This window comes from Curcuma longa, chromosome 4, assembly GCF_044706935.1.
Source record: "Curcuma longa cultivar G26 ecotype Majalengka, Jawa Barat chromosome 4, ITB_CL_G26_1.1, whole genome shotgun sequence".
Lineage (NCBI taxonomy): Eukaryota > Viridiplantae > Streptophyta > Magnoliopsida > Zingiberales > Zingiberaceae > Curcuma > Curcuma longa.
In genome coordinates, this window is record NC_133864.1 from 16,766,713 (window position 1) to 16,780,091 (window position 13,379).

General features: G+C 35.9%; 2 protein-coding genes across 2 annotated transcripts in view; both read left to right on the forward strand.

Moving 5' to 3' along the window:
• LOC141826647 (cleavage and polyadenylation specificity factor subunit 1) overlaps positions 1-13,379 on the forward strand; it is an 86,108-nt gene that overhangs the window by 16,802 nt on the left and 55,927 nt on the right. The gene's annotated exons all lie outside the window — the stretch shown is intronic.
• On the forward strand, positions 6,584-8,028 carry LOC141825897 (BURP domain-containing protein 6-like). Its single transcript, XM_074713166.1, has 3 exons — positions 6,584-6,655; positions 6,810-6,933; positions 7,025-8,028. The coding sequence occupies exons 1-3, from the start codon at positions 6,584-6,586 to the stop codon at positions 7,816-7,818; spliced, it is 990 nt and encodes a 329-aa protein (XP_074569267.1). The 3' UTR covers positions 7,819-8,028.

A 13,379-nucleotide genomic window follows, 5' to 3' on the forward strand; every position in this document is an offset into this window, starting at 1 on the left:
TTTGGGACGAATTTTTACGACGAAATATTTTCGTCGCAAATTAGCGACTAACTTTGCGACGAAAATTAATTTCGTCGCCAATTGGCAACAACATCTGCAACGAATATTTTTTCGTTGTCAAATTGCGATAGAAACAATTTTGTCGCCAAAGTCGTCGCCAATTGGTGACGAATTCCAGTTTCGTCGTCAAATTTAGCGACCGATTAATATATTCGTCGTAAATTTGGCGATGAATTTTATTTTTGTCGCCAAATTTAGCGACCGATTAATATATTCGTCGTAAATTTGACGATGAATTTTATTTTCGTCGCCAAATTTAGCGACCGATTAATATATTCATCGTACAATTGACGACGAATTCTAATTCGTCGCCAAATTCGTCGCTATTTGGCGACGAATTCAGGTTTCGTTGTAAATTTTGGAGACGAAACAACAGTTTCGTCGCAAATTTTGCGACGAAACCTGAATTCGTCGCCAAATTAGCGATGAATCCTTTGATTCGTCGCAAAGTTGGCTAACTTAAGTGGTGGGGTCGGACCGTGGGTGATAAGTTTAGGTCATTTGGCGACAAAATGATTTCGTCCCCAAATTCGTCGCATATTTGCGACGAAAATTGGATTCGTCGCAAATCTGTGACGAAAATGATTTCGTCCCAAAATTTGTCCCCAAATTCGTCGTAGATTTGCGACAAAAATGATTCGTCGCAGTTTGCGATGAAAATAAAATTCGTCACAGATTTGCGACGAAAATCAAATTCGTCGCAAATCTGCGACGAATTTGGGGACGAATTTTAGTTTTCGTCACAAATATCTGCAACGAAACGAGAAATTTTGTCGCTAAGTTTGGCGACGACTTTGTAGCAACGGAAAATAATTCGTCGTAAAATTCGTCGCAGAATATTTTGCGACGATTTTTTTTTAAAATTCGTCGTAAAATTCGTCCCAAAATCAATGTTTTTTTTTAGTGTAAATTGAAAAACTATAGTTAATCACTACGGCAACCCTTGCCCACTATAACAATTTGCTTTGTAATATTTAATTCAATCATGTTAATGGGCAGCATAACACGCTTCATATAGTAGGAAAGAATCAAGAAATTTTTACCTCATAAACAAAAATAGCCACTTTTTTTTAATCCATCGGTTTTCTCCTCTCTTTATTGATTGTTGCACAATAAAGCCGTCAAATCTTTGTCTAAACTTACCAAGTTTTACATGCAGGAATCTTTTATTCATTAAATATTTCTTATTTAATAGTTATTAAATGATGTTTGCTCTCCTTTCCTCTAACTAACTTTAATCTTGTGTATAATAAATTAATTTTTTAATTTGTGGTCAATATTAAGAATCAATTGGATTTGGATAAGAGCAGAGGAAGCATCGTTTAGCACTCGTTGAATAAGCATCGTTATTGAATAAGAAATATTTGATGAAAAACTTGGCCAAGTTTGAAAATTATTTGACAACACTATTGTGCTACAACCTATAATAAGGAAAAGGGAAAAGGATAGATGTGCAAAAAAAATTGAATAAGAAAACGTTTATTGTCTGCAATCATCCATCCATTTAATCATTTTTATTGCATAAGAAAACGATTGCTCCACTTTTGATTCACATGCACATTACTCTTTCAATTGCTCAATCCAACTCAACATGGATAACAGTCGATTGATAGTACCATAATGGTTGACTATTCCATCATCATTCAAGTTTTCAAATCGACTATAAAATTTTGTATTCGTTGCACAACATCATTAATTGAGTTCATCAATTAATTGTGAAATCAGACGTCTGGTAGTCTCTAACAATCAAGTGTTGTACAAAATTCTTGAATGAGTGTAGCAAACCCTGAACAATTTTTGGTTTGACTCAAGCAATCAACTACTATATATATTCAGGATAGTCGATTGCTGCCAATATCCTAACCTCTCAAGCATGTCGAACACTCTGAGTTTCAGGTTCATTAATCAATTGGCATACCTATATTAGTTGACTGATAACTCTGTTTCAACCTTACCAAATTGAACTCTTACTTTGCCAAACATTTGGTCAATCTCAACTTACCTAGACTTCATCATCATCTAGCATCAATCAACTTTGAATTGTCATCTAGCCAATGTTAATCTCAGGACTTCACTTCTCGTGTCCATCATTCGGTACTCCATAACTTATTAAAACTTCTCCCACATGCCTAACATCCGATCCTTCATAATCTGTTAAGACTTTTTCATACATGTCTAACATCCAATCCTCCACCACATATTAGAACTTCACCTCACAAGCCAAGTGTTTGATCCTTCAGGACACACTTGAGCTTCACTTTTCATATCAAGTGTTTGGTCAATTATGATCCACTTGGACTTTGCTCTTGTCAACTTCTAATTGCTAAGTGTCCGGAGTTCCATGATCTACTTGGACTTCTTCATTGCAGAGTACTCGATCAATCTTGACCAATTTAACATCTTGCTCAAACATCAAAACTCAATCCAATCCAATTGCACTAACAATCTTCATTTTTACTTAACCTCTCATTCAAACATAAACATATTGATTAAATATCACAATCCAACTCGAGTTTTGTTGACCTTGTATAGAGGTCAATTGTATCGACAGTTAAATCATTTATGACAATTTTTTTGATCAATTGCATGTGATTATTTTGATGAATTGCATACTAAAAAAACATTTTTCTTGTGATAGTAATGGCATGTGATCAATTGTGTGTGATTATTTTGATCACCCACGCATCTCCATCTTAGATGTCACAAAATAAATAGTTATCATGAATAATTCTAAAATAATAATTCCATTAAAATTCACATTTGATATATCTCAGGGAAACCCATTCGATTGTATATCCCACATAGGTTATCCCCCTCCGAGTTAATTTGCCTTGGTATGTGACACATCGGATTTCAGAGATACACTTACTTTAGGAGTATCCTCGATCTGTGAAACACAAGATTTTAGAGATATACTCACTTTAAAAACATCCCTGACTAGGAACATCTTTAGTATGTGATACATAAGACTTCGGAAATGCACTTATTTTTGGAAAATCTCCAACTAGGAATATACCTGATATGTGATACACAGAACTTCAAAGATGCAATCACTTTGAGATCATCCCTGATCGGAAACATCCTCGATATGTGATACACAAGACTTTAGAGATGCCCTCCCTTTGGAAACATCCCGATCTGGAACATCTCTGATGTGTGATACACAGGACTTCAGAGATGCACTCACTTTGGGAACATCCTTAAAATAAATCATATTATAAAAATAGCCCTACCATCGGGCACTCAACCCCACATAGAGCTGTCAAATAGGTCAACCCATGGAGGGGTAGACCAACCTGTCAAAAATCAATCATATAGCGGAGCGGGACGGGTCGATCCACCAACTTGGCGGGTTAGAAAATTTTCAACCCAAACCAACTTAAGGTGGGAGGCGGGTTGCGGGTTAGGCAGGCCAACCCACGGGCCTGTCAAAAAATAAAAAATATAGAAAATATTAAAAATTTTAAGTTTAGATTGTAGTTTAAACAGGTCAAGTTGAAGATTTTAAATTTGGATTGTGGTTTAGACGGGTCAAGCCCACTAATTCATCAAATTTTTTCTTTTAATTTTAAATTTTAAAGAAAAAAATAAAAATTTTCAATCTGCAAGCCAACCCACGCAAGTCGCGGACCAACCCACGTGGGTCGTGAGCCTCGGCGAGTGACCCATCTGAACTCACCTTAAAATGGGTTGATAAAATTTTAAGTCAATCCGCTTAAATTGTTTGGCGAGGCGGGCCAACCCGACAGGGCCTAACTCAAATTGACAACTCTAACCCCACAGTTGGCACTCATGCTATGAGAACATGCTCAATTGGGAATACACCTACCAAACCAAACTTCTCCAACTCTTGCTACAGATTGTTCCTAATGTTGATGCAATCAACCTCTAGTCAAGGTTGACCAAGTTGACCGAGCTCGAGTTGACTTGAGTTGCATTTTGATAGTTGATCAATATGTTTGTTGGATGTCAAGTAGATTAAGGTTGACCGAGCTCGAGTTGACTATATACTAGACAGTCGATTAATATATTAGTTGGTAGAGTGAGAAGTCCTAGTGGGAATGGTTAACTAAGCACTTGACGATCAAAAGTCCAACAGAGAGTTGACAAGAGAAAAGTCCAAGTGAGTCGGAGTTGACCGAATACTTGGCGATTGGAAAATTCAACATAGAGTTGGCATAAGGCATGGAGTTTCGATAGGTTAAGGTTGACCGAATGCTAGACAATTCAAAGTTGATCGGACGCTAGACAACTATGAAGTCCTTACAAGTTAAAGTTGATTGGATGTTGGCAAAGGAAGTCTTGCTAGGTTGAGGTCAATCAGATATTTGGCAATATAATAATTCAATTGTGGTAAGGTTGAAATGGGTGTATCAATCGACTAATTGATGATAAACCCTGAAAATATGATTTACTATAGTAATCTACGACGTAACTATAAGTCCTTTGCTTTCTTCATTATTAGCTTGTACGACAGATGTTTTGGATTCCTCTTGTGTCTCAATAATTATGCTCTCACATTGTTGATTTTGGTCACCGTAAACAGATAATTCTAAATTACCTTGTTCGGCAGTTTCTGTAACTAGAACACTGTTAATATTTGATTCCTCTTTTTCAAAGTCCATAACTTTGTCAAGTTCATCATCATATATCGGCTCGCTAATGACCTTGGTCTCATCTGCATGCTTAATAAATTGGGATGTTATATTAATGCAAGGCAAGATGATAGAGATTGGAGCTTTGTCGATAGATGAACTAGGCTGCTGATTGCCATCGAACAAAGTGGGCTTCTGATTTTCGATCAACGTTTCGTCTAGTTCTATCTCCTCTTCGTCAACATCATCATAAATTGGATCACCAAATATTTCAATCTTGTCGTCGTCTCCGTTGCCTCCTGTGTTCGAACGATCGAGGAAGTAGGATTGATCGTACTCGATATTGTCGAGGTCCGCATCTTCAAAGTTATTTTCACCGTTGTAAGAGGAAGGGGGATGTAGTGCCGCTACGAAGTCGGCATTCTCTCGAAATTATAGGTGGTAGGGCGGTTGATACTAAATCCCTCAAAACCAAACTTGCACAATTCGACATCTCTCTTCGATTGCAAATTAATGATTTTTCAATAGGGAAATAAAGAAACTTATGACCTTTACAATCTTGCGTCGCTAGACACTTGAATAACTTTGTCACTTGTCTCTATAGATCTTGAAGTATCTCGTACGGTGTGAGGCTTCCACAACTGATACCTGTTTGTCGCGATCACGATCACGACCATGATGACCATCTATGGGATCTGAGAGCTTTGATACTAACTGACACCAGACGGGATAACGATTATCCTACGGGCAATATTAATTTCGTTGCTCGACTGTGAATGTCAAAAATCAATCTTCTAAAACATGTTGATTCAAAAAAATACTAGTAGATAGAAAAATAAATGACACTACTGAAAATATTATTAAACCATAAAATTTCTTCCTAACATTAACTAGACAATGGTTTATATAAACTCAAAACCTAACTTGTAAAAGAAAGAAAAAATCCTAATAGAAAGAAATAGGTCAAATAGGTTAACCCATGGAGGGATAGACCAACCCGTCAAAAACCAATCATATGGCGGAGCGGGTCGATCCACCAACGGGAAAATTTCTAATCCAAACCAACTTCGATCCACCAACTTGGTGGGTTGGAAAATTTCTAATCCAAACCAACTTAAGACGGGAGGTGGGTTGCGGGTTAGATGGGCCAACCCATGGACCTGTCAAAAAATAAAAAATATTAAAAATTTTAAATTTAAATTATAATTTAAATAGGTCAAGTTATTGTGAGGGCCCTAGTTATTGTGGATTTTCTTCTTTCATCTCTATGCCGACTTAATGATTGGATGGGTAAAGCTGGCCAATTCTGATGTCTGCTGATCCGTATTGAATTACAAGCCTTGAGAAGCGAGAAATTGAAAGTCTCTACCGGAACGAACCCATGCGGGCTTGAGAGAAGGCACCGCATCAACATTCCAATTTTTTTATATATATCAAATATACAAATCATCCATTTCATGAGAATTAACAGGAATAAATTCCCTTCTGAATTTTATTTGCCAACTAAATTTCTTTTCCCGTTATCTGATTTATCTATTTTCTGCCTATATAATTCAAAGCACTCTACAAGACAGAAATATTTTCATTTATAACGTGTCTTATGCAGAAAAATTTTCATTTATAACGTGGTCTTATGCAGAAATATTTTCATTTTTAACATGGTCTTATGCAGAAAATTTTTCATTTATAACGTTGTCTTATCATTTCTCGGGACTGGACCCGCATTGAGCGGAAGTTTGTACCGGATTATTTTTTTTATATCGGAAAAATATTAAATAGGATTATTAAAAAGATGGAATACAACGGTCCTACAATCGACCTCACGTGAAATAAATCGAGAAGTGTGAATTGCCTAAGGAAAATCTTCTGCCAGAGCAGACTCAGCTTCCCCACTTCTCCTCTATTTAAGTGTGCCCAAATGCGTATTCATGAACCATCTACCAATCCTCAATTTCTACTCTGCATTGTTCATGGCTAACCTGCTCGTGTTCTTCCTTGGGGTGAGCAAATTCACAGCACTCGTAGTATTATTAATCAATGGAAGTTGTTTGGTTGAATCAGTCAGTAATCTGATTCAATAGATTTGCCTTGTGTACGACGTTTGTTTGTTTTCTTCAATTAATTATGTGCACATGAATTTTGATTTGGTTGCAGCTCCTCGCCGGACTCGTAGCCCATCCATCAGTTGCACTTGCTTCGTCGCCGGAGCTCTACTGGAAAACTGCTCTCCCGAACACTCCCATCCCTAGCAGCATCCATGACCTCCTTCACCCTCCTGGTTCATTGATTTTTTTATCCGTGTATATTTTCATTACTATATAATCTTGTTAATTTGGAATTCCAATATATATATATCAATTGAATTGCAGAGACGAGCCCCGGCGTATGGACGTCGCCGGAGTCCGAAGAGGAAGCGGTGATTCCCGGAGTCTCCTCCATTTACTACAACGCAGCCACGGCAGCGCAACTCCGCGACAAGTCCTCCCGGTCTCTGTTCTTCCTCGAAAAGGACCTGTTTCCAGGAGCCACCTTCGACTTGCAATTCAAGCGATCCATCTCCAAACACGCCGACCTCCTCCCTCGCCGCGTGGCCGACGCCCTCCCCTTCTCCTCCGACAAGCTCCCCGACGTCCTCGCGCTTCTCTCCGTCGACCCTGACTCGAAGGAAGCCCGGGAGATGAGCGCGACTTTGGAACGGTGCGAGCGCACGTCGAATGCAAGGGAGACGAAGCACTGCGCCACCTCCATCGAATCCATGGTCGACTTCGCAGTCTCGGCTCTGGCCACCGACGATGTCAGCGCGGTGTCGACGGTCGCGAACGCCACGGCGGCGGCGGCGATGCAGCGGTACGCGGTGGAGGGGTTCGAAAGGATCGGCGGGGAGGGGGTGGGCGTGTTCTGCCACGCCGAGCCGTACGCGTACGTGGTGTTCCACTGCCACGCGGTGGGGAGGGGGATGATGAGGGAATACACGGTGAGCTTGACGGGGAGCGACGGGAGCCGAGTGGAGGCGATCGCAGTTTGTCACCTGGACACGACGTCGTGGAATCCGCGGCACGTGATGCTCCAGGTGCTGCACGTGAAGCCAGGGAGTGCAGAGCCGGTATGTCATTTCCTGCCCATCGACCATGTCCTGTGGACCCCTCGCCAACAAATGCTGTGACCTAGTCTCAAGGATTGCCATATATGTCTCTGCCTATTGTTGCTTGTGCCTGTCTACCTAAAGTATGTAAAATGTGTGCTTATGTTGTTTGCAATAACGACTGCAGTAGTCGAGTGTAGTAGGCCTGTTGTAATATATAGTGCTGTCGGCGGGTGTATGCATAGGTTTGCTTAATTCTACATAAATATATAAATAAATAAGTTTATCAAATCTCTTAGCTTCTAATTGAAATTACCAAATCAACTAAAAAAATGAAAGGATACTTTTTAATTATTTTTTATTTCAATATTTTTCTTTACCAAATTTATCTCTTACCTACCCATTCAATTTCAATTTTGTATATATTTCCATACTCTCACTTGTTCATTTTAAAATTTTTTAGTCTACCTATGAATTTTCTAAAAACTATTAGATGAGTCTATATTTATTAAAATTTACAAGTTAATATTCTTTTGTACTCTTTGAAATGTGTTAAGTTATTTTATACCTTTAATTTTTGTTTTATAAAATATATAAAATAATAGTACAGACTTACCAGTATATTTTATAAATGGATATAAATTTTATACTCAGAAATATGAAACAGAGAATACTACAATGAATAGTGGAGTTTGTGTTCAATTAATGATGGAGCTGCAAATAATGATTTTTATAGGTTATTGGATGAAATTATAGAGGTAGAATACCCTGGCCCAGAAATATGAGTTATTTTATTTATGTGTCGCTGGTTTGACTCCTGTCAAAGGGATGAAGATGCATCCATAATATAATTTAGTTGAAATAAATCATAAAAATTTGTATAAGAGATATGAATCATTTATATTGGCACAACAAGCGATTTAAGTATTTTATATTTTATATTAGTTTTGAAATATGACAAAATTGATTGATGGGTTGTTTCTAAAATGAAAACACGGGGGAAAAAATTGAAGAATGTTGGAAAAAAACATGTTCATTTAAATTTTTTTAGTCTAATTTTCTAAAAACTATTAGATGAGTCTATATTTATTAAATTTTACAAGTTAATATTCTTTGGTACTCTTTGAAATTTGTTAAGTTATTTTATACCTTTATTTTTTTTTGTTTTATAAAGGTATAAAATAAAACTCTGTGCTTGGTGGGACTCTATTATTATGGAGGGTGTCGGCCAGTGTACAATGTCGAAATGGGGGTGATGATCCGATCGGATTTATCTAGACCGCATCAATATTATTTGAATTTATAGGGTAATCTGGATATTGTTTGCAAATTACTAAATTCATTTTGATGGTATTGATTTTCTGACTATTATTTGAAGAGTTTCAATGAAACTGGTAAATAGAAAAATTGCCAAACTCCCACAAGGTACGAGAAAAATTGCTAGGTGAAATATGCCCTGTTGAAATAGTAAATTTGAAGGATTAGATACATTTCAAGAAATGTTTAGGGTTCATGGATGCTTTAAAAAATGTCAAACTCCTTCAAGATGCACATATATTATTATTATTATTTATAAAATTGTTAAATAAAGTAACACCCTTTTATGATAAATCAAAAGTGACATCTCTGTCCTTCAAGTTTAAGTTTGATGAATAATGAAATGCTCATAGATTAATCAAATATTTATATAGTTTGAATTCCAACTCTTATTTTATTTTATTTTATTTTTTAAAAAATTCATTATTTTTTCCTTTTCGAAAACAAAAATAATCTTTTTTAATAAAAGATCTTTCGGCTGTCGTCTTCCCTTCCCTTTTATTTCTTTCTTTTATCTTTTATTAATCTTTCTTATTTTTCTTTTTCAAGTGTAATCAATCCAACTTTCATACGAGCTCCGAACAATTCGTTCATTTGACCGACTAAAATTACTTTAGATTCTATAATATTTTTTCATTAATTATTTTATATTCTTTCATTTCTATGTAAAAATCATTTTCTTTATGAGTACGATTACTATATAGTATTTTCTTTAAATTGGATAAAAAATTTAACACATTATTTGTTGATCGAGAAGTCGCTTGTACTTCTAAATTTAATTTATCCGGAAGACGAATAGAAATTAATGATTCAAAATAAACTCTTTAATTTTCTCGATTGATAATGATTAAAAGACGTGCTTGTAATTATTTTTTAGCAAAAAAACTCTGTTTTCATATATTGTGAATTATTTTTCAAAAAATTTTATGAATATATTTTTGAAAGGTAAATATACTTGTGCCTAAAAAATGTCGAAAATAGATGCAAACCGATTACAAAACATCATGCAATTTATTAATTTTTTCCCCATCAAAATAAGCATAAAATGAATCAATCTACTCCATTTCCTTCTCTGCAATTTATATCTTTTCTAAGAAAATTAAATTGTTGCCAATTGCCAAATCTCGATCACTGTAGATCCAACACTGGAGCTTGTTGGATCATTATCGGAGACGATAAAAATTGTTCAAGCCATCATTGAAGATCCTCAGGTTTTTTATTAGATTTAATCACTTGAGTTTGAACTGTATATAAACCAAACATATATAATTCCAAGTCAATTAAAAAGGACAAAAATTAAAAAAAAATGTCCATCATTTTTAAAATAGTCAGTTGGACATAGTATTTTTAATTAAAATCAAATGGACATCTCATTTAACATTAACTGTCCAAAATATTTTTACATTATCTGATGATTTAGATTATGTAAAAGTTAGTAATTAACTTCTACAAATGTAGAAGCTATCAAAACAATATAAACCGTGTAGAAATAGTGATTTTATATCATTTAAATTTTACTTCTTTGAGTGATAATTTAATTAAAATAATATTTCAACTAATAAAATAAATGATGTGACTTTATAACACTTACTATATTTTAAATAAATATTATTTAATCATGATCGACGACATACAAACTAACATGTATCTTCTATAACATATAATAATTAGTTGTTAACTTCTACAATATATAGAAACTAGTTGCTAGCTTCTACAACGATAACTTTATATCATTTTGATTTTATTTCTATGAGTGATAACTTGATTAAAATAACATTTTAATTAGCAAAACAAATGATAGAGGCTCCATAATACTCATTATATTTCAAATAAATATAATTTAATCATGATCGAACAAGTAGCAGCTAGTATGTAGCTTCTACAAGATATAATAGTTAACATGTAACTTCTACAACGTGTAGCAACTATCTACTAGTTTTCACATGTTATAAAAATTTATAGATAGCTACTACAAAAGAATAAAGGTAAGAATAATTCGGATAATTCATATTAGATGAGGCATCTATTTGACTTTAATTGAAAATGAGATGTTCATCTCATTTTAAGTGAAAACTGGGACGCCATAAGTGGCTAGTTTGACGAATACAAATATCCAAAATTCCCTTTGTTAACTAGCAGCGTTGCCAAGTAAAACATAATATTGAAATAGTTTCAACATCGCGCGTGCACGGCTAAAAACGAAATAAAACTGCCCCGAAGGCGTGGTTTAGTGGTATAAAATTCAATGGAATAATAAAAAGATCGAAGTTTAATTTAATTTCAAATGGGACAAATATTCTGATACAGGAGCATCTAAAGATTTTTATTATTAATTTTGATAATTTTTATTTTTAGTAATTTTTAGAGTTTTTGGTATTTAGAGTAGTTTTGAAAAGTTCTATTTTTTTATTTTAGGATTTTTTAAATCCATTTAGGATTTTTAGGAATTGAGTCGGTTAAGAAATTTTCCTTTTTTTATTAGGAATCTTTCTTTTAGAATTTGTTAAGAAAATTTTCCTTTTTATTATAAATCTTTCTTAGAGTTTGAGTCTATATAAACATGTTATGAGTTGATGTTTGAGAGGAGAAGTTTTGGTTTAATAATAATTTCGGCAATGTCGTTTATTTCCCTATCTCCTGTTATTCTTCCGAATTAATAGGTTTTAGAAGATTATTTCCAGCGTTCGCAGTCGAACTTACGGATTCAATATTGCCCCTGGGATAATCGCTATCCCGCCCGGCGTCAGTTGGTATCAGAGCTTTCAGATCCGATGGATCGTCGTCATGGTGGTTATCATGGTTGTGACAGACAAGTTCCGACAGAGGAAGTCTCACACCATGAATGTTACACGCAAAACGAGATTCTTGATTTACGGAGGCAAGTCGCATAACTAACCCAGCGTTTGACGACGCGGGATTTTGAAGATCGAAGGAGTTATGATCGTGATTCCGCATCCACCTTCGACAACCCTTACCACCACCCCGATAGGGTCTCAGAGCGTCAAAATCGAGAGGAACGATATGTAAACTTCGGTTTTCGAATTGATCTACCTGAGTTTTCAGGAACCTTTCAAGCAGAAGAATTTGTTGATTGGCTCGACGAAATAGAAAGTATTTTTTATTACAAGGAGGTGCCCGATCGGATGAAAGTAAAGTTGGTTGCTATCCGACTTAAGGGCCAAGCATCCGCTTGGTGGAAACAACTAAGACGCTCACGAGAGAAACAAGGCAAGACCAAGATCACCGACTGGGAGAAAATGAAGAAGAAGATGAAAAGTTACTTTCTTCCTTTCGACTATACTCAGACTGTGTTTCAACGATATCAAACGTTGAGGCAGGATGCAAGATCAGTCAATCATCACACAAAAGAGTTTTACCAGTTGATTGAAGGATTTGAGATCAACCACCCCACCACCTACAACTTCAAAAGAACATCGGCTCCGCAACACCTCTACGTCCCCCCTTCCTTCTACGACGGCGAGGACAACCATGAAGATGCGAACCTCAACAACATTGAGTACAATCAATCCTACACTCTTGATCGTCCGATCATAGGAGGCGACGAAGATGATGACAAGATCGACATATTTGAGTGATCCAGTTTATGACGATGTTGATGAAGAGGAGATAGATCTAGAGGAAGCATTGATCGAAGACCAGAAGCCCACTTTGTCCGATGACAATCAACAGCATGGTTCATCTATCGACAAAGTCCAAATCTCCATCGTCTCACCTTACATTGATTCGACATCCCAATTCATTCAGCATGAAGAAAACAAGACCGAGTTAATTGGAGATCCAATATATGACGAGGTACTTTATGATGATGAATTTGTCAATGAAGATGGTGGCTATGTGTTGCAGTTTTTAAACACTGAGAATTCCTTCAATGGAGACATCGTTGTCGGAAAAGAGCTTCTATGTTCAAGTTTTGTTTAAAATGATGATGTAGTGGATGAAGTTGTTGATAAAGTTGGTGTGGATCTTCAAATTCAGGAAGAAGCACAACAAACTAAAGATGTTGATATGGAGGAGCGTCAAGATTTTGATATCGATGATATTGATGAAAAGTTCATGTTCGATCTTATATCTCCCTCCTGGAAAGCTATCTCCGGAGAGGGATGACTTTAATATCTTTGACCCCTATCACAATCTACATGACCCAAATATTGAACTGGTGCCAAAGATGAACAAAGATAAGACAGAGGAAAAACATATGGAGATTGCAATGATGAAAGATGAGCATCACATCTTGAAGTATGGCAAGAAAGATCTTGACTTGAAGAAGCAAGCAGTTTATGGTGATGATTGTAAGATTCTAGATG

Bases quoted from the DNA above. Each gene is read 5' to 3' on its own strand.
- LOC141825897 (XM_074713166.1), top strand. From the start codon at position 6,584: ATGAACCATCTACCAATCCTCAATTTCTACTCTGCATTGTTCATGGCT. The intron at 6,656-6,809 runs GTGAGCAAATTC...ATTTGGTTGCAG, and splicing joins TGCTCGTGTTCTTCCTTGGG to CTCCTCGCCGGACTCGTAGC. The intron at 6,934-7,024 runs GTTCATTGATTT...ATTGAATTGCAG, and splicing joins TGACCTCCTTCACCCTCCTG to AGACGAGCCCCGGCGTATGG.